At 53.0% G+C, this 19,416-nt stretch overlaps 2 protein-coding genes across 4 annotated transcripts in view; both read left to right on the top strand.

The window, feature by feature from the left end:
* DIXDC1 (DIX domain containing 1) overlaps positions 1-8,972 on the top strand; it is a 34,987-nt gene extending 26,015 nt beyond the window's left edge. For all 3 annotated transcript variants that reach the window (XM_064731925.1, XM_064731922.1, XM_064731926.1), the window contains 14 exons: positions 282-430; positions 1,354-1,443; positions 1,521-1,574; positions 1,973-2,023; positions 2,947-3,051; positions 3,458-3,511; positions 3,994-4,086; positions 4,163-4,234; positions 4,715-4,801; positions 4,924-5,085; positions 5,182-5,248; positions 6,136-6,244; positions 6,432-6,540; positions 7,377-8,972. In XM_064731925.1, the coding sequence (XP_064587995.1) occupies positions 282-430; positions 1,354-1,443; positions 1,521-1,574; positions 1,973-2,023; positions 2,947-3,051; positions 3,458-3,511; positions 3,994-4,086; positions 4,163-4,234; positions 4,715-4,801; positions 4,924-5,085; positions 5,182-5,248; positions 6,136-6,244; positions 6,432-6,540; positions 7,377-7,457 (1,283 nt within the window). In that variant the 3' untranslated portion in view covers positions 7,458-8,972. The remainder of the gene's footprint in view (positions 1-281; positions 431-1,353; positions 1,444-1,520; positions 1,575-1,972; positions 2,024-2,946; positions 3,052-3,457; positions 3,512-3,993; positions 4,087-4,162; positions 4,235-4,714; positions 4,802-4,923; positions 5,086-5,181; positions 5,249-6,135; positions 6,245-6,431; positions 6,541-7,376) is intronic.
* Positions 8,973-9,831: 859 nt separating this feature from the next.
* Positions 9,832-18,828, top strand: DLAT (dihydrolipoamide S-acetyltransferase). Its single transcript, XM_064732023.1, has 14 exons — positions 9,832-10,126; positions 10,993-11,094; positions 11,709-11,833; positions 11,948-12,104; positions 13,022-13,148; positions 13,419-13,612; positions 14,015-14,174; positions 14,387-14,457; positions 15,092-15,175; positions 15,259-15,366; positions 15,814-15,929; positions 16,184-16,346; positions 16,805-16,941; positions 17,419-18,828. Exons 1-14 carry the CDS (start codon positions 9,908-9,910, stop codon positions 17,546-17,548), a joined length of 1,893 nt encoding a protein of 630 aa, XP_064588093.1. The 5' UTR covers positions 9,832-9,907; the 3' UTR covers positions 17,549-18,828.
* The last annotated feature ends 588 nt before the right edge of the window (positions 18,829-19,416 follow it).

The raw sequence follows: 19,416 nt of genomic DNA, 5'->3' as shown, positions 1-19,416 counted from the left end.
CAGGGGCTGCAGTGGGTTAGTGCTGCCTCCAGGGTGTCCTTGGGCACTGAGGGATGCTCTGCAAAGCCCCCAGCGCTTCTCCCCCTCTGTCACTGTCCCCAGTGCTGAGCGTGCACATCTCCCTGAGTGCAGTTCTAAATAAGCTGTGTGCAGGACAGCTTGGACGGCCTCGGGAATGAGGCAGGGGTCCTGGGCCAGCTGAGCTGTCCCCTTGGCTCTGGCAAGGGGAGCAGCAGGGCCCTCTGCGCTGCTGCAGCACAGCCAGCCCCTCTCTCCTGCAGAAGAGGCCCAGGCTCACTTCCAGCCCGAGTGGCAGCCGGGCAGCTCTGGCTCCTGCCTGGAGAGCTCATGGGAGGAGCAGCTCCTGGAGCAGCAGGACCACCTGGAAAAGGAAATGGAGGAGGCCAAAAAGATGATTTCGGGTTTGCAGGTGAGAGATTTCGCTTCCTTCCAGGGTCACCCAGCCCTGCGTCAGTCAGTCTGTCAGCTTGGGTGAACCTTCACATTTGGCACGTTCTCCCCACAATTCTTCATTTTTGGGGTCTTTCCCTCGCTTCCCCTCCCTGCCCCTCAGCCCGGTGTGTGTCTGGCTGTGCCTGGGGAACAGAGCCCCTTGATCCATCTGGTGAAGGCACTGAACTCCCTCAGAACATCCCTTTCTGTTTGTGCTGGGAACCACAGTGGCTTTGAATTGTAAATATTTATGTGGCAGTAAACAAAGCAGAGATTGTGTGAGGAGCACAGGCAGCTGGGCGGGCACTTTCCCCAGGGGACAATGGGCAGGACACAAAAGAGTCACCAAAAAAAAAAAAAAGAAAAAAATTCCTTGGTTGACTGGTAAAATCCCTGCATTTTGTGCCCACTGGGAGCAGGGACTGGCACTGCTCCCCCCTCATCCCCTGGGAGTGGGGAGAGGCAGCTGATGTGGCCACGCAGGAAATTGGATTTGGTTCATTGATTTTCCTCCTCTTCCTCAATAATTGGGAAGCTCCAGATTGTGACAGTTTGGTTGAAATGTTGGGGATCTGATGCACACACACCCTATAAGGTGCCGAAGCTGAGACTTGGCTCCCTGGAAATCTGAGTTGTCCTTGTTTGGTTCTTTCTGTGGGGAAGAGCATGGGCTGACAGACCCCTGGGAGAGTTTGTCAGGGGATAAATCTTCCTGTTCATTCCTGAAAAAAAAAACCAAAAAACCCTTCATTTTTGAGGGGAATAAATCAGCAGAAATGGGAAATGAAGCTGGCTGGGGACTGTCAATAGGAGTGACTGCTGGCCAGAGCTGCAGCTCACCTCTTTCCCTTTGAAATCTCTGAAAAAGATTTATTTTTCCCCCCGCCTTTATCTCCCCAGGCTTTGTTGCTCAATGGGTCTTTACCTGAGGATGAGCAGGAAGGATCCTTTGAGCTTTCAGAGCGTGGAGCCTGCCCTGAGGAGCAGCTGGTGAGCACAGCCCTGGACCCCACTTTCCCTGCTGCAGCTGCACAATAACCACATTAATGCTGATGTTTTGCTCTCAGATCATCATCCGGAGCCGCCTGGACCAGAGCGTGGAGGAAAATCAAGATCTGAAGGTCAGAGGGTGACAGATTGTCCCACTTGATGTTTTAGAGGAGAACAGGGTGGGGATGAGGCAGGGTGGACAACATGATGGATAAAACTGGAAATATTCAGGGTTATAGCTGAGGGATCCAGCTCTGGAGGCTTGAGACCAGTTCTGATGCTGGAGAAGTGTTTGATGTTGGCCTGAAGGACAGATTTGGGGGACTGGGAAATCATTATTTTCCTCAGGGCTTTAATAACAGAGCTCAGCTCTTTGTCATGTTTGTAACTCATTAAAGTGTCTCAGGCTGTAGGGTCTGTGGGAAGAGGAGGGATGTGCTTCCTCCTGCAGAGAAAACCCAGCTCTGCTTGGTCCTGAAGGGGTTAACAACACAAGGTGCTGTTTAACCAAATTGTGTTGCATTTGCAGAAGGAGCTGCTGAAATACAAACAAGAAGCTCGGAATCTCCAGGGAATAAAGGTGAGGAAAGGGGCATTGCACCAAAAATGAACTGTAGTGCTGTAGGTGAGTAGGACCAGCAGACAGCACACACCTCTGAGGAACCCCAGATTGCGGAAGGAGGAGTATTGGGGGATCCTGTGGTTTATTCCTGAATTTTTAGGCAGGTGCAAGGAGCTGGGTTTCCAGTTTACTGCTCTGTCTGTAAGACTATAGTCAAGTATTCCCCTTTTTCTCTATTTGCCCCTGTTTCTCCTGCACAAAAAGAGGCATAAATTGGTTGGCTGGCTCTTTTATTCCCTCCTCTCTCTTGGAGTACCCACCCAGCAGCATTGGCCCAGTGAACTCATTCCTGCCAGCACAGGAAAAAGAGCCTGGGGTGTCCCTGTCCTGGCCAGAAACAGCTCAGTTTGTGCCTCTGGAGTGCCAGCACTGCTGATCTCCTCCTGGCAGAGGTATTTTTAGAGCTGCCTGTCAGAAGGGAGCAAACAGCAGTAGCTGTGCAAGGTGCAGCTCTGGGTGAGTGAAAGGTGCAGAATTAGTGCTGGCTTTGGCCTCTGCAGAGAGGATTTCACTGCACAACTGGGTCACGCTCAGGCCTTAAGGCTCCTTGTGTCCTGGGCTGATCTTGGCCTCTCTGTGCCCTCGGGGTGAGTGGCTGGGGCAGGAGCTGCAGGGCTCAGCGCCCTCCAGAGCTGTTCTGTCCATCACAGCCAATATTCATCACTTCTGCAGAGGGAAATTCAGGCTGAAGCAGAGAAATCCCTGTGTGCTGGTGGCCAGAACCTTGGCAGGGAAATCAGTTTTGTGTAAGGGAGAGGCAGGAGGGCTGAGAGCCCCCGGCAGCAGCTCAGGCCTGGGTGGCCACAGGGTGTTGTGGCCCCTGAGCCCCAGGGAGGGGTCCCTGTGCCCCCTGCCCTCCTGCAGAGGTCCCCTCTCCCCAGGACGCCCTGCAGCAGAGGCTGCTCCAGCAGGACGCTGCAGTGCTGCAGCTCAAGCAGGAGCTGCTGAGAGCCAACATGGACAAGGAGGAGCTGCACAACCAGAACGTGAGTCACTGCTGCTGCTGAGGCTGGTTTGGGGGGGTTGGTGGCCCCAGGGGTGGCTGCAGCAGAGATTTCGGGGTCGTGGGATAGTGAGCAAGCAGCCAGAGGTCTCTGCACAGCACAGGCTGCTCACAGCCTGGACATTCCCGACCTTCACTCCCGCTTCCTGTCCTCCAGGACCTTCAGCTGGGACAGGGAGGGGCTTTCCCTGATGTTTTCAGTGCTGTTGCATTTGTCCCTCCTCGTTCCCCGGCTCAGCAGGTGGCACCTGCCCTGTGCAGGTCTCTGTCCAAAGGTGCCACCCTGAACAGCAGCTCCCTTGCCCTCTGTAGGTTTGTGCTCACCCTTCAGCACAAGGGGTTTGCGCTCTCTGGGAATGTCTGCCTCACACCTGGTGTTACTCCTGCAGGTTGATCTCCAGAGGAAGGTTGAAGAGAGGAACCGGCTCCTGGCAGAGTACAAAGTAATGGAGCCTCTTCCATGGGGGTTTGGGTGGATCTTCAGTTTTGGGGATGGGATGGTTCTTTCCCTGGCACTTGGACAGCCCTGGGGAGGAGCTGTGGGAGCCAGGGGTGTGTGCAGTGAGGTGGAGGGATCAGAATTCTTTGCATTCTCCCCATGGCTTCCTGCAGATCTTTAATTGTCATGGGTGTTGGTGGTGGCTGCTGAGTGTCCAGCAGAGCCCTGTTTGTGCTCTGATCCCTGGGGAATCTGTGTGCTCTGGGACAGCTGTGTGACCTCTGCAGCAGATCTGTGGCCAAGGGGACTTTGGGCAATAAAAACCTGATTGATCTTGTCCAAAAAAAGCGCTGACCCTGTGCCATCTGGCAAAGCACACCCTGTGCGAGCCACCTGATCCTGGCAGGGGACAGGATTTTCCCCGCCCTGGGAAGATGACAGAGCCTCCCTCCTGCCCTGCTGACTCCCTGGCTCCCTGTGTTGCAGAAGGAGCTGTGCCAGAAGGAGCGGCACCTGCAGCAGCAGCAGAGCAAGCTGGATGAGATGCTCAGGCAGCTTTCCGAGGCCAGCTACCAGCAGGTAGGGGGAGCTGGGCTGGGCTGGGAGCTGCTCTGCCTGGCCCATGGGTGCTGACGCCTCTGCTGCCCCTCCACAGGTGGATTTGGAGCGGGAGCTGGAGCACAAGGAGGCCCTGCTGGCTCACTGCATGAAGAGAGAGGCTGAGGAGGTACGGGAGCCTTGCTCCACACCTGGAGTGGTGTTTGCCCAGCAGCCTGCAGGGTCTGTCTCCAGGAACCCTCCCCTCCATCCCAGAGAGGTCTGGCTCTCCTTTCTCACTACCAAGGCAGGCAGAGCCCCCAGCACTGAGCACTCTGGCTCAGCCTCTTGGCTCAGAATCCTCAGGGATGAAAGCCAGAGGCTTTCTCAGCTTCCAGCTTCACCTCTGACCATGCCAGTGGTTAGACCACAGCTCAATTTACTTCCCCCTTTTGCTGCTGACCCTGCTTTTGAGTCTTTCCACCTTTACATCAGGAATCAGGTCTGTGCTGTGAGCAGGAACTCCCTGCACGCTTTAGGGACTGTCTTTATCTGGGAGAAGATGGGAGCTTTATCCCTGATGAGGAAAGCTCTCATTCCCTCTCACTTTGAAATGCATAAATGAGGATTTTTGGGGAGGTCCTGACCTCACACATCTTCCCCTGCCCAGGTGATGGCTTTCAGCAGCCACAGTGCCCAGAGCAATGGCTTTCTGCAGCCAGCAGGAAAAGGAGCTGCTCCCCCGGCCCACCGAGGGGTAAGTGCCCCTGAGGGCTGCATTCCCAGCCACATATCCTGGAATTTTTCTTTCATTCCGAGAGGTTTCCCCTTGCTGGGGAGGCAGCCCCGGGCTGGGCTCAGCTGTGCTGTTTTGGGCAGACCAGTGACCTGCAGCTGGTGCGGGACGCGCTGCGCAGCCTCAGGAACAGCTTCAGCGGGCACGACCCGCAGCACCACACCATCGACAGCCTGGAGCAGGGCATCTCCAGCCTCATGGAGCGCCTGCACCGCATGGAGACGCACAAGAGGCAGGACAGGAGGGTAAGGGCTCCCCAGGGCACGCAGCTCCTGCCCCTCGCACCCCAGCCCGGCTCTGCCTCGGAGGTGACACGCTGTTGTTCTGGCTTTGTGCGCCAGGTGAGGGGGAAATCACCAGCAAGCAGAGCAACCAACGAGTGCAGAGACTCCTGGCCCCCCAAATCCAGTAAGTGCCTGGCAGATCCTGCCCTTCCACTGGTGTAGAATCCCCTTGGGAATCCCAAATCCACTGCTCAGTTCCCAGGTGTAGAATCCCCTTGGGAATCCCAAATCCACTGCTCAGTTCCTGGGTGTAGAATCCCCCTGGGAATCCGAAATCCCCTGCTCAGTTCCCGGGTGTAGAATCCCCTTGGGAATCCCAAATCCACTGCTCAGTTCCTGGGTGTAGAATCCCCTTGGGAATCCCAAATCCCCTGCTCAGTTCCTGGGTGTGGAATCCCAAATCCACTGCTCAGTTCCTGGGTGTAGAATCCCCTTGGGAATCCCAAATCCCCTGCTCAGTTCCCAGGTGTAGAATCCCCTTGGGAATCTGCCCCCTCCAGGATCCTCCCTGGAGCAGAGCTCCTGCAAAGGGAAGGGACACACGTTTATGGCTGGTTTTCTGTAAAAAAAGAATCATCCACCATCACAGCACTGCTGTGGGCCTCTTGGGCAGTGCTGCAGCAGGAATAAGCGTGGCAATCACTGGGAAAAGGGATGTCATCCCAGCTCTCTGCTGCTGTGCACCATCTAGTGGGGACAGAGGAGTGTTCCCTGCTCGGTGTTTACTGCGTTTCACATCCACAGAATGAAACACCACATCTCCTTTTTAAACACCACATTTCTATGTGTGCAGAGTATTCTCTGCATAAAAGGAGCCTTGAAACTGTGGAGTTCAGTTCCTCTGTTTCAGCTCTTGGGGGGAAGCAGGAAGCAAGGCAGGAGCTGGGGAGAGAAACACAAATGGGCAAATTAAAATGCACGCACCACCATCCATCCTGGCCAGCAGGGAGGCGAAGCTGGGGAGGGATAATGATGACAAGGGATGATAATCGGGGAGTTGCTGCCTTGCAGAGCTGCCTCACTCTCAGAGCACGCCCGTGATGAGCACCAGTGCCTGCACCAAAGTGTTGTACTTCACCGACCGCTCCCTCACCCCCTTCATGGTCAGCATACCAAAGAGGTGAGCCTGGCCTTCCTAAGCCTCCTGTGCCCCTAAAACCAGCACTCTGCTTTCCTGGGCATGCTCCCAGCCAGCACAGGTTTGCTGTGCTTTAACTGAATTTCATGCTGTTGGCTGGGGAAGATTATCTGCAGTAGTCCCTGAGCTTTGTTTTTGTGTTTTGCATCTGCATTTATTTCCCTTGCAGGTTAGGGGAAGTGACTCTGAAGGATTTCAAGGCAGCCATTGATAGGGAAGGAACCCATCGGTACCACTTCAAAGCCCTGGACCCAGAGTTTGGCACAGTGAAGGAGGAGGTAAAAGTGGGACTGGCCTTGGGATCAGTGTCAGCACACAGCCCTGGGGACCATGGTCACCTCACTTTTAAGCTAATGAAATAGTGGATGTTCCCCCAAACAAAAGTGTCTGCTTTCCCAGCTGTGGGTTAAGCTGCTGTTGTGCTGAAATATTTTCATCCTCAGCAGAAGCAGCTCCATGGATGTGGCTGTGACTGCTTGGGAGCTGCAGAGCCCCTTGGGCAAAGCCAGCCTGTGACACAGCCCAGGGACACAGCAAAACTCTGGGCTGCAGGTTTTATAACCCCTATTGCAATGGGAGAGCCTGCATTAAGCATACGGTCTCTTCCTTTTCTCGGAAGGTTTTTCAGAGAGAACTCTGTGTGTGTGTGGCATCGTTCCCTTTGTGTGCTGCAGTGCAGCCTGTTGTGCTCAGGCTGGTGTGGGTGTGGATTGGATTCATCTCGGGTTGTTGGGACAGTTCTTGCTTCACAAATTGATTAGGGCAAGGGCAAAGGGCCACCCTCTCTGGGCACAGGCAGCAGCAGCAGCTGGAGGTCGTGGTCTGGCTCAGAAAAGGCGTGATTCCTGTCTTTAGTTTACCTTTAATGTCAAAAACAACCAGCCGATGATAACCCTGATATTCATTGGTTAATGAGGCCTGGTCTGTTATTTACCCAAATTGTGAAAATGTGACTCATACCTCAGCCATCACTGCCATGTGTTCCCTGGATTATTTTGGGAAATCTGAGCTAGGGTTTGACTTCATGCCCCTGATGCCACTCACACTGCAGAACCCTGTCTCCAGACCCCAGACATGACTGAAATACTTTATTTTTTTAATTTTTTTTCTGTAGGTGTTCCATGACGACGACATCATTCCTGGCTGGGAGGGGAAAATCGTGGCCTGGGTGGAAGAAGACCACGGGGAGAATTAATGGAGCTTTCAAGCCCTGTTTCTATGGAAACCTGTGACTGTCTGCAGAGCTCAGAGAGTGACCAAGGAGCCCAAGTGCTGGGAGGAGGCCAATTCAAGCTGCCAAAAAAGAGCCTCTGTGCCAGCCACGGGTGGTGCAGGCTGCGTGCATGGACAGCTGGCACCTGAGTGCCCGTGCCCGAGGGCAGCTGCTGTCCTGAGGCTGCAGGGATGGCTCTGTGGGACAGAAACACCCGGCTCAGCCCTGCCAGCAAAACCCTGGAGGCCTTAAGGATGCTTTGCCCCCTTCTCCTCCATCCCTGCACCGTGTGCTGTGGGCTCAGCTGGGCATCTCCTGTGCTGCTGTCACAGAAAACTGCACTGATGGTGAAAATGCGAAGCTTTGCCTTCATGGAGAAGAGGTTGCTGGATTGTGGGAGCTGAAGCTGGACCAGCTGTTGTCCTGCAGGAGCAGAGTGACTCTGTGGACATTGCAGGCTGACAGGACCTGCTCTGGGTGGGGGAAGAGTTCTCTGGAGGGTTGAAGCATGGTCTGAAACAAAGCTCACCAACCTTTCTCCCAAACTCAGGCTCCCACCTCCCAGCCCTGCTTTCCCCACTTCCCAAAGCTGTGCCCATTTCCGAGCCCCTCGGGGTTTGCTCTGCAGCTCTGGGGACTGTGGATCTTGGAGCTGTTTGTTTGCTGAAGGATTTCACGGGTGGGGGAGCTGCAATCAGCTGCTCCCTGAGGTCTTTGCACGCCCTGTCCTTGCTGAGCCTCTCCCTGCACTCCTGCCCTCGCTGCTGTCACCTCCTGTGCACAGGCATCCCCTGCTGCTGTCCCCGCTGCCCGGGCCACCAAGCACTTACCCACACCAGGTCCTTGCTATGCTGAGTCCTGAAGGATCAGGAGAGAACTGCTGGGGGAATAACAAGCCCTACAATCCCCCAAGGGAGGGGTTTTCCCTTTGGTTTTGTGGTTTTGTTTCTCTACATTGCCCGTGGGCTTGGGAGGTCAAATGGGCTCTGCTCCTTCCCAGCTCCTGTGGGACTGTCTGTGTGTGCTGTGCATGAGGCTGGGAGAGGGGGCAACCTGGTTTTACTGTTTTATATTAACATGTCCTTTTGTAAACCTGTTCTTGAAATTATTTTGTACCAATTCACATTTGTCTGAGGACTGTGGATTATTTTTATACTAGTGCAAGTGCTCTCTGTATATTTCTGCACGCATTATACTGTGTTTTACTCCTTTCCTGGTGGATGCTGAGATGTTTTGTATCGTCTTCTGTTGACACAACACTGGCCTTGTAATTTTATCCTATTATGGAAATCCAACTGGTTGATACTGGGTTTTATATCAAGGTTTCTATGTGGTTTTGTGCCACATTGGCACAACACAAGCTGCCTCCTGTTCTGGACAATTTGTGTGACTTTCTGCTTACAGACAGCGGGAGGAAAGTTCATCAATGAACAGGTTAATTAACGAGGGAAATACATCCCTTTGGAAAAGAAACAATGATTTTCTTTCTCCCCTGGACACAGTTTCTCTGTTGCATGGTCTCTAGTGAAGAGGGCATGGGCTTGTGATACTGAGATCAATTGTATTTGAATTGCCAACTTCTCACAAGTGTTTCATTCTTTGGGTTTTACTCATCGGTTTTATTCCAGCAACAGCCACACACACAGGCTAGACTTTCATGGAGCAAATTTCAAAGCTTTTCAAGGTCTGATGTTGGCCAGCCTCGTGTCCTTCTCTCCTATCCAGAGGAGCAGTTTGCTTTGGAGAGGTTTCTCCCCCATCAAAGCAAAAGGTGTCAATTTTAAATGAGTTTTAACAGATGTCAATTTAAAATAAGTTGAAGAGATTTTGCTGCAGGATGAAGTTGACAAGTATAGGAACAGGAAAGTAACTCTGAGGAAATTGGCAGAAATAAACCAATTGTAAACAGTGAAACAGACAAGCCTGGAATATGGCAGCGAGAGCACACCTCAGAGCAAACCCACCCTCGTGGGAAGAACTTGCTTAGCTTGAGGTAGAACTTGGTATGTTTTAATTTAGGACTGAACAGAGCCCTGACTCTGGGTGTATTTAATGTGTTCTGCCCCATCCACAGCCGCTCCCCTGGCCCAGCCTAAGGGCCGTTCCCGGGGAGCAGAGCCGACCCGCGGTGTCCCCTCCTGTCAGGGAGCTGTGCAGAGCCAGAACGAGCCCCATATCCCGTTCTCGGCAGGCTGAGTCCCGTACACTGGCCGCTCGGGGCAGAGCGGCGCCGAGGCGGTGTCTGAGGCGGGGCCGAGGCGGTTCCTGAGGCCGTGCTGAGGCGGTGCTGAGGTGGGCCGGTTCCCGCCCGCCGCCGCTTTACGGCCGCCCCAGTGTCGCGCCGCGCCGCCCGCACGGAGGTCACCGAGCGCCGCCGGCCCCGGTGCGCCCGGCCCAGCCCAGCCCGGCTGCAGCCCAGCCCCAGCCCCAGCATGTGGCGGGTGTTGGCGCGACGCGTGTCCCGGGGCGCGGCCGGGCCGCCCGGCCTGGTGCGGCCCCGCCGAGCGCTCGGGGCCGGGGTCGGGGCCGGGGCTGGCCCGGCCCGGCGCGGCCCGGTCTGGGGCGGCCCCGCGCCTCGCCCGCTGCTGCCGCCACCGGCCTGGCCCCGGCTCGTCCCGCGCCGCTGCTGCAGCCTCCCGGCGCACCAGAAGGTGAGAGTCACCCCCGGAGCCTGCCCCGCCTGTCCCCCTCGCTTTCCCCCTCACTTTCCCCTTCCCTTGCCCCTTCGCTGGCCCCTCGCTTTCCCCTATCGCCCTGCCCCTTCGCTCTCACCCTCCCTCCTCCTTGGCTTTCCCCTTCCCTTTCCCCGTCGCTTTCCCCTCGCTTTCCCCGTCCCTGCCCCTTCGCTTTTCCCCTCTCCGTTTTCCGTCCCCTCCCCGTGCGGCTCACTGTGCCCCGAGGATTGAGTAATGGGATCATCGAGGCTGGAAAAGTCCTTTAGGATCAGCGAGCCAGCCCTGCGCTGGAGCCCCCCACCCGCACGGCTCTTGGATGCCCCCGGGGATGGGGACTCGGCCGCCTCTGTGGGTAATCCTGTTCCAACACCTGGCCGCCCAAACTGGGAGAAAATCGGTGTTTTTTGTGTCTTTGGCACCACTTAGCCTCAAGTCCCTGCGTGGCTGTTGGGTGCTCCCTCCATCACCTCTGTCCTTTATCCCAGCTCCCTGTTGGCCCTTGGCAGACCCGGGCCGAGCCCTGGCTCTCTGTAACCCTTTCTTGGGGGAATCATAGAGTGCTAAGGGGTTGGAATGGATCCTAAAGCCATGTGCAGGGACACCTTCCACTGTCCCAGGTTGCTCCAAGCCCCACCCAGGCTGACCTTGAACACTTCCAGGGATGGGGCAAGCACAGCCTCTGCCCTCAGCACCCACTGTGGCTTTGCCAGGGTTCTCCACCGGCAGCTTGGGGCAGTGCTGGGGATTTGCAGCAGATCTGTGCCCCACATGCACGCTGAGCTGAGGATTTGTCTCTGTCCCGTGTGTGCTGCCTGGCTGTGACACTGCCCTGTCCCTCACAGGTGGCACTGCCAGCGCTGTCCCCCACCATGCAGATGGGCACCATCGCACGCTGGGAGAAGAAGGAGGGGGACAAGATCAACGAAGGGGATCTCATAGCAGAGGTATCCTGGGGATGAGGCTGGGCTGAAGGGGATCTATAGCAGAAATATCCTGGGGACCAGGCTGGGCTGAAGGGGATCTATAGCAGAAATATCCTGGGGACAAGATCAGTGAAAGGGATCTATAGCAGGGCTATCCTGGGACAAAGCTGAGCTGAAGGGGATCTCATAGCAGAAATATCCTGGGGATGAGGCTGAGCTGAATGGAATCTCATAGGAGATCTCATGGCAGAGCTGTCCTGGGGACTAGGCTGGGCTGAAGGGGATCTATAGCAGAAATATCCTGGGGACAGGATCAATGAAGGGGATCTATAGCAGGGCTATCCTGGGGACAAAGATAAGCTGAATGGAATCTCATAGCAGAAATATCCTGGGGTTAAGACTGAGCTGTCTCTCTTGAGCTGCATGTCTGGCCTGGGGGCTGTCCCCTGCAGAATGCAGATTTTGGATCCCATATCCCAAGGGATGCTGGTGGGCAGGAGTGGCTGTCAGCCTCTCAGAGCTGGTTTGAGGGCAAGCTTCCCTAGAGCTGCTGCCTCAGGGTGATTTTTCCAGAACTGTGACCCTCCAACAGACTGGGAGGCTCTGGGCTCACCATTTGCTGTTTTCTCTCAAAGGTGGAGACAGACAAAGCCACAGTTGGCTTTGAGAGCCTGGAGGAATGTTACCTGGCCAAGATCCTGGTGCCTGAAGGAACAAGGGATGTTCCTATTGGGGCTGTAATATGTATCACAGTAGAAAAGTACGTATTTTCCTAACCCTTGATGTGAGTTTCCCCTCTTGGGGCTTCTGGGATGCCTTGAGTGAAAGACAGACCAACACCTGATGGGCTTGGGGGCTCTGTGTGTTCTTCTAGGCCTGAATACATTGATGCCTTCAAAAACTACACCCTGGATTCTGCAGCAGCTGCTGCCCCTGCAGCCTCAGTGCCTCCCCCTCCAGCTGCAGCCCCCTCCCCACCACCTCAGCCTTCTCCTCAGGCCCCTGGCAGCTCTTACCCTCCTCACATGCAGGTAAGAGAGCACTGCTCCTGCTTTCAGGCTTCTTGCACTCCTTTTCTGCCCCAGCATTGCTGCCTGTGGGGCATTTTGTCATAGAAACTGTCTGGAATGGGAATTTGTTGACTGTGCCACTTCAGTTGTGGTGTGCTTAGAGCAGGTGTTGGGGGACACCCCAGAAAGCTTTTTCAATAAATCCATTTTAGCATCCCAGCTGCTGGTGGAGGAGAGACTTTCCCTCCAGGGTTGTTGCTTTGAAAAATGTGCTAAATCTGCATTTTTTGGACAGTTGTGATTTAAAAATTCCTTGTGCTTAGTGTGAGTAGGCTCTGCTCATATCTCAGAGCAGAACTCCAGCCTGTGGTGCTCTGGTGACCACACCAGAAATGTCTGTGGGTGACCAATAATGAATTGTGTTTGTGGGTACAGCCTTTTTGCTTTGCTTGGATTCTGAGTGCATCCACTGATGCATTTTGTACAGGGGGTTGCTTTGAAAAGGAAAATCTGGAATATTGAACCCCGTCCCACAGATAAAGCATGGGGGTACTGATTTGTGTGAGATGTCACTCAAAGTCAGGCATAAAATAATTAATGAATGGCTTCTAAATGTGTGTTTTGGCCACTAAAGTTGCTTTCCTCCCTCTGCTTGCCCCCTGTGCCCAGTTGTGTGTCACAGTGACAAAGGGACTTGCTGCAGCCTTCCTTGGCCTTGCAGTGATGATCACTGTGATTGATCCATTCCTTGCCCTCTGCTCTTGCTGGCTCTCCTGCTCAGGCCTTGCTAACAGAAGCCAAAGCAGCCCAGAGGGACAGAGGAGCCACACTAGGAGTGCATTAAAGCTGCTTCTTTAGGGTGGCATCATCGTCAGGGCTGTGCTGCTGAGCCCTGTGGTGAGCAGGGCCTGACCGAGCTGTGTTCTGTGCCTTCCCAGATCACCCTCCCTGCTCTGTCCCCCACCATGACAATGGGCACCGTGCAGAGGTGGGAGAAGAAGGTTGGGGAGAAGCTGAGTGAGGGAGACTTGCTGGCTGAGATTGAGACAGATAAAGCCACAATTGGTGAGTGCCCAGCCGGGGCGGGTGAGGTGCCCTTGGGAGGGTCCTGAGCAGCCTCTGCCAGCTCCTCTGGCTGCTCAGGGGGTGGTGCTGTGGGACAGGTTTTGTTAACATCCCATCCCACTGCAGAGCTCCTAAAAACACTTCTATTATCTCATCAATCCTTCTTAGCAAGTGCCTGGAGAGGTTCCCTGCTGGAGAGGGTTCTCAGTCTCCAGCAGCACTTGAGCAGCCCTTCAGCTCCTCAGTGTTGTTTGTTTCTCTCCCCTGCAGGCTTTGAAGTGCAGGAGGAAGGCTACCTGGCAAAGATCTTGGTGCCTGAAGGAACAAGAGATGTGCCCTTAGGAACTCCTCTGTGCATCATTGTGGAGAAGGAGGCTGATATCCCAGCCTTTGCTGACTACCAGGCTGCTGCAGTCACTGACATGAAGGCACCAGCTCCTCCTCCCCCTCCTCCTCCTCCCCAGGTAAGGAGAACTCATGGGCACCACTGAGGAGCCTGACTGAGCTGCTGTTGACAGCGTGAAGCCCAGGCTTCAGCAGGAGTGTTCTGATTTGTGAGTGCAAGGCTGATCCATGTGCTGAGAAGTGATCACTGATTTGCCCTCCAAGACCTACAGCGGGTTTCATTCATTCTGAATTTTTCCCAGCTTGTTGTTTGTGCCAGCTCTGATTCCTCATCCTTGAAAATGGGGAGCTCAAGTTCTGTATTTTATTTGGCTTTTTATTCAGCTGACCTCCTTCCCAGCGAGTTTCTGATTTAATTTCGGGGAGCCTTTGTGCACACGAGTCATTATCTCTTGATTGATAATTAGGTGGGCCACTTCTCTTGCTGTGGGTTCCACTGATGGCTTTGATTCTCTGTTAAGGTGATGGCAACTCCTGCAGCTGCTCCTCCTCCTGCCCAGCCTGCTGCTGCTCCTGCAGCCCCCTCAGCAGGGCCACCCCGCAAAGGAGGAAGGGTCGTGGTCAGTCCCCTGGCAAAGAAGTTGGCAGCAGAGAAAGGAATCGACCTTACCCAAGTGAAAGGTACCTTTCCTTTCCACTTCTTTGCTCTCACTGTCAGTTTTCTGTCCCTGTAGAGCCATATCCTCCTGTTCTTCCTGACTGTGCAGCTGTGAACCAGGAGTTGTGTTCAGTGATTCTCTCTGTTGAATGAAACTGAATAAAACTTGACTTTAGAAGCAAAGCCATGCTGGAAATAATCAAAATCCTCTCCTGTTTTCCTTTGTCCCTTTCAGGCACTGGACCAGATGGCAGAATCACCAAAAAAGATGTGGAGTCATTTGTGCCATCAAAGGCTGCTCCAGTGGTAGGCTGGAAATCTGTGGGAAGGGATTTTACAAGCCTGGAAAGCTCTGTGGAAGGGCAGTTCCTGCATGGAACTGGCATTGCTGGATTCTGTGGGTGGTGGTGACTGTAAGGTTGGGAAATTTAACCTGCCAGAAACACTGGTGAAGCCTTCTCCCTTTGTTTGTCCCTTTGAAATTCCACCGAGAACAAAAATAGTGTGCTCCCAACCCTTCCTCTGGCTGCTGCATCCTCCTGGGTGAGGGCACCCAGTCCCAGCTGGTCCAGATTGCTGGGGAGAGGGGGTCAGAAGGAAAGGCAGACCTAGGCAAGCCCAGCCTGTCAGTGCTGCCCCAGAAGTGCTCTGGTGCTGTGGTTTGTGCTGTCCCTGGGCTGATGGAGGTGTTTCCTGTGTGCTGCAGTTTGGGAGAGCCCCCAGCACAGCTCTGCTGTCTGTACAACAACCAGAGCAGCACATCTCAGTGCTGAGCTGCTTAGCACTGCATGCTGCATTTAGTAACCAAAGAGAGGGCTTAGAAGGAGCGTGGTGGGCACTGGAGAGGTGGAAATGGCTGCTGCCCTTCCCAAGGGGCAGCTTGGCCTCAGCACTGAGCTCCCTTGGTGCGTTTCTGGGGTGACACTGGTGTTCCCTGCAGGCTGCAGCTCCCGAGGCAGTTCCTGTGGTGGCAGCAGCACCCGAGGGAACCTTCACAGACATCCCCATCAGCAACATCCGCAGGGTAAGGGCTCGGTGGGTGCCAGGGCCGCTGTTCTGCCGGCGAGGGCTCCAGGCTGATCTGTGTCCATGCTCTGCACACCCCAGGTCATTGCTCAGAGGCTGATGCAGTCCAAGCAAACAATACCTCACTACTACCTGTCCATCGATGTCAACATGGGGAAAGTCCTGGTGCTAAGGAAGGAGCTCAATCAGGTGAGTTCTGGCATCTTGCCTTGGGAAAAAAACATTCTTTTCAGTGCTTTTTGTGGGTCAGTTCTGGACTGTCTGTGACAGAATGAGATTTTCCTCATATCTGCTCCTTCCTGACTTCCCTAAGGGGCTGTTCTGAGCTCTGCTTGGTGGTGATTCATTATTTCAGGTGGAAAATAAAAGGATAGAAAGATTTTTAATAAAAAGAAAGGTAAAAAAATTAGGCAGAATAATCATTCCAAGCCAAGTTTGAGGAAAACTAAACATTAACAAAACCTACGTTCTTAAATTACAAAGGAAATACTTTCACCTTCTAAATTATCCTTGAATTTTAATGCTTGCAAGTGGTGTGATTGTTTTCTAATGTTCCTGTGAACTGCAGTGACTGCCCTTGTTAACTGGGGGGACGAGTAGGGGACAAACTGACACCTGGGATCTCTTCATTTGCAGGAGGTCTCGGAGAACATTAAGCTTTCTGTCAATGATTTCATAATTAAAGCTTCTGCGTTGGCATGCTTGAAAGTGCCTGAGGCAAATTCTTCATGGATGGACACAGTTATTAGGCAGTAAGTTTATGGCATGGTCAGAGCCACGAACTTCCTTTGTTCATGGCACAACAGAACTGCTGGGATTTGAGGGAGGGGAAAAACATGTGAAGGTGAGAGGTTTTGTTAAAGAGATAAAATCTTCGAGTCTAAGGCTGGTGGGAAAGGTGAAATAATTGTCACAGATGAATGTTAATTTTGGGTTGTCTGGCCTGTTTTTATTTTTCCTGTTTGCTCCCTTGCTGGAGGTGTTTCAGCTGCTGTGTGTGTTGCAGGAATCATGTGGTGGATGTGAGTGTGGCTGTGAGCACCCCTGCAGGGCTCATCACCCCCATCGTGTTCAACGCCCACATCAAGGGCCTGGCTGCCATCAGCAAGGACGTGGCTTCCCTGGCAGCCAGAGCCCGCGAGGGCAAGCTGCAGCCTCACGAATTCCAGGTCAGACACCCCCGGTGTAAACTCTGCTGCTCTTGACTTGTCTGAAAGGAGCAAAGGCTGGTTTGTGATGTTTGAGCCTTGTTCAGTAGTCACAGAATGTGCTGAGTGGGAAGGGACCCACAGGGGTCATGGAATGCAGCCCCTGGCCCTGCACTGACACCCCAAATCCCAGCCTGGCCATCCTGGAGTGCTGTCCAACCCTCCTGGAGCTCTGGCAGCCTCAGGGCCGTGCCCATTCCCTGGGGAGCCTGGGCAGTGCCAGCACCCTCTGGGGAAGAACCTTGCCCTGAGATCCAGCCCAAATTCCCCTGGCACAGCCCCAGCTCTCCCTGGATCCTGTCCCTGCTCCCCAGAGAGCCTCCCCTCCTCAGGAAGCTGCAGACTGGAATGAGGTCCCCCCTCTCCTCATGTTCCCAGTTTTTGTGAGTTTGCCCCTGAATGTGTTTGTTTTCTTTCAGGGTGGTACTTTCACAATTTCCAATTTAGGAATGTATGGGATTAAGAATTTCTCTGCCATAATCAATCCACCTCAAGCCTGCATCCTGGCAGTGGGTTCCTCAAAAGAAATACTAGTGCCAGCTGATAATGAGAAAGGGTGAGTTTCCATCTGATCCTGAACTCAAACTCTGAAGTCATGCCTAGTCTCCTAACACCTGCATTAGATAGTAATTTTAAAAACCTTAAAATGTATTGTTGACACAGTGCTTTCAGTACTTGCTTCAGTTTGCACTTAAGGAAATCCTCAAGGATGGATCCTGTATTAATGTCCCCTTGCTTAGAGCTAAAATGTTTTTTTCCTCTGTGTGTGGGGCTGTCCTTGTGCTGCAAGGAAAGCTGAGCTCCCTGCGCTCAGGGGAGCACACAGAGGTGTTCTTAGTGCCTCTGGGAGGTTCCTTCCTTGGTTTTCCTAGAGAAGGAATGAACATGATCTGCTCCCCAGTGCAGCTGGGGGAAACATCTGTCACCAGGCACCAGCTGCTGTTCCTGGCTCTCCAAGCAGCTTCTCCGCTCTGTAAGTGGCACTGCCTTGCAGAGGGGTCTGTTAACCCTTTTTTTGTTGTTTTTCTCCCAGCTTTGACGTGGCCAGCGTGATGTCTGTCACCCTGAGCTGTGATCACCGTGTTGTGGATGGAGCAGTTGGAGCACAGTGGCTTGCTGAGTTCAAGAACTTCCTTGAAAAGCCAGTAACCATGCTGCTATAATTTAACCATGCAAAGCAGAATTTTCATGGGTCACACTGTTGTGTTTTAAACAAGCTATTTAGACTTTAGTGTTCAGACTTTGAGAGAGTTCCTTTTTTTATTTAAAAAAATGTATTATATTATCTGGTAATGTTATTTACCAGTCTGTACAGAAAAAAAAAAAAAAGTTTGCAAAAGTGCTTTTCAGAGCAATATTACAGCTACACTGTATTTTTATACAGTTAGTTAACTTGCAAACTCTTCCAAAACAGAGTTAAGCATCCCAGATTTTAAATAAAACAAAATTATCCTGGCATTGTGCCAGCTGCTTCTGTGCCCAGGGGCTGCACACCAACGTTTTCTTTCGTGACCTCGGTGTTGGCAGAGCCTGGAGTTTCAAACACCTCTCGCCAGGAGCGCAGGTGGGATGGCCACAGAAGGGACAAGAGGAGGGGAACTGCCCTGTTCTGGGCTGGGAGGTGGCACAGCAGGGCCGGGGACAGTCTCAAAGGCCAGCAAAATTCCTGTTTGGAATTTGGCCCTGGCCGGGACCTTCTGAGCTCCCTGAGCGCTTTGAGGTGAAGGAGCTCTGCTGGCTGTGGCTCCCAGCTCTGGGGCACCAAACCACATGCTGTGCATCTCTCATGGACTCCCACTGCCATCTGCTTCTGCTGTGGAAGCCCTGCAGCTGCTGTTCCTGTGGCTGACTTAACCCGGGCTCTGGTGCCATGGAAGTCACTGCTTTGCAGAATGTTCAGGGTGTGGGGGAAGGCAGTGTAGGCAAATCCCACACGCTGATAACCCCAGCAGGGGAAGGGAATCATGTGAGGACTGGGATGTTTGGGATTTTTCATTTCAGGCATTCTAACACAGGAAGCTCTGACTTTAGCCACTGGAATTGCAGACCTTCCCTGGATTGTCCCTGTTGTCCAGCCCCAGTGAAGCTGCAGAATGTGCTCTCCATGTACATATTGTATGTAAGGTGCTTCTCTAGTCTGTTGGACTCGTGTCCAGTAACCCCAGGCATTGTACCCTGCGAGGGCTGCGGTGCTGAACATTCTGAAATTCCACTTTCCACATGGAAACGTTCGTGTAAAAAAAGGACAAACGTGCAGTAATGACAGAGTGACCAGGAGAATTAAATAGGGGGGCAGAGCTGGAAAAAAAAGGAAGAAGTTGTTCAGGCTGATCCTGTTATTCTGTATATTGCATTAAGTACTGTCTCCTGTAAAATTCTACACAATTCACTAAAGATACTGAAAGAAAATACTGTGGAAATTAAATATTTTTGTGGGAACTGTTTAGTGTCTGGTTGCTGTGATGCCTTGCTTAAGCGCAAAAAAAAAAAAAGTGCATTAAGATTTTGGATTTTCTTGAATGACCTGAAATACCCTGATTCCAGACTGGCTCTAGTGAACCCATGTTCCATTAAATGTTGGGAATTGACAACTACTAAACCATGTCCCAGTGCTTTTCTCTTCAGTTGTGTGTGGTTTTCCTGCTGTGGCTCAGTGCTCTGCAGCCTCTCACCCTGTTAACCTGAGATTTAATCACAGATCTTTTGCTTTTTGCTGTCTGCAGCTTCCTCTCGGCTCTGCTCGCCCGTGGGGCTGTGTGTGACAGCTTGTTCCAGCATTAAATACTTGAACAGAGCTGCTCTAACCATGGCATCCTGTCCATTTATTTATTTAACAAAAACACATCACCACTGTTCCTGCTGTCCCTTCAGTAAAGCGTGTGGGCACTAGTGATTCTTTACTACAGCACATAACAAATTCTGTAACTCAATATTCAGCTATTCTTTGAATATTTACAGTCTTTACTCATTTTTACTGCTATTCCTCCAGCCTTCCTTTCCTGCTTGCATCTCTGAAGGCATTTCAGATATT

The sequence above is a fragment of the Zonotrichia leucophrys genome, chromosome 24 (genome assembly GCF_028769735.1).
Source record: "Zonotrichia leucophrys gambelii isolate GWCS_2022_RI chromosome 24, RI_Zleu_2.0, whole genome shotgun sequence".
NCBI lineage: Eukaryota > Metazoa > Chordata > Aves > Passeriformes > Passerellidae > Zonotrichia > Zonotrichia leucophrys.
This window is presented reverse-complemented; position numbering and strand designations above follow the sequence as displayed.

Bases quoted from the DNA above. Each gene is read 5' to 3' on its own strand.
- DLAT (XM_064732023.1), top strand. From the start codon at position 9,908: ATGTGGCGGGTGTTGGCGCGACGCGTGTCCCGGGGCGCGGCCGGGCCG. The intron at 13,613-14,014 runs GTAAGGAGAACT...TTCTCTGTTAAG, and splicing joins CCCCTCCTCCTCCTCCCCAG to GTGATGGCAACTCCTGCAGC. The intron at 15,367-15,813 runs GTGAGTTCTGGC...CTTCATTTGCAG, and splicing joins TAAGGAAGGAGCTCAATCAG to GAGGTCTCGGAGAACATTAA.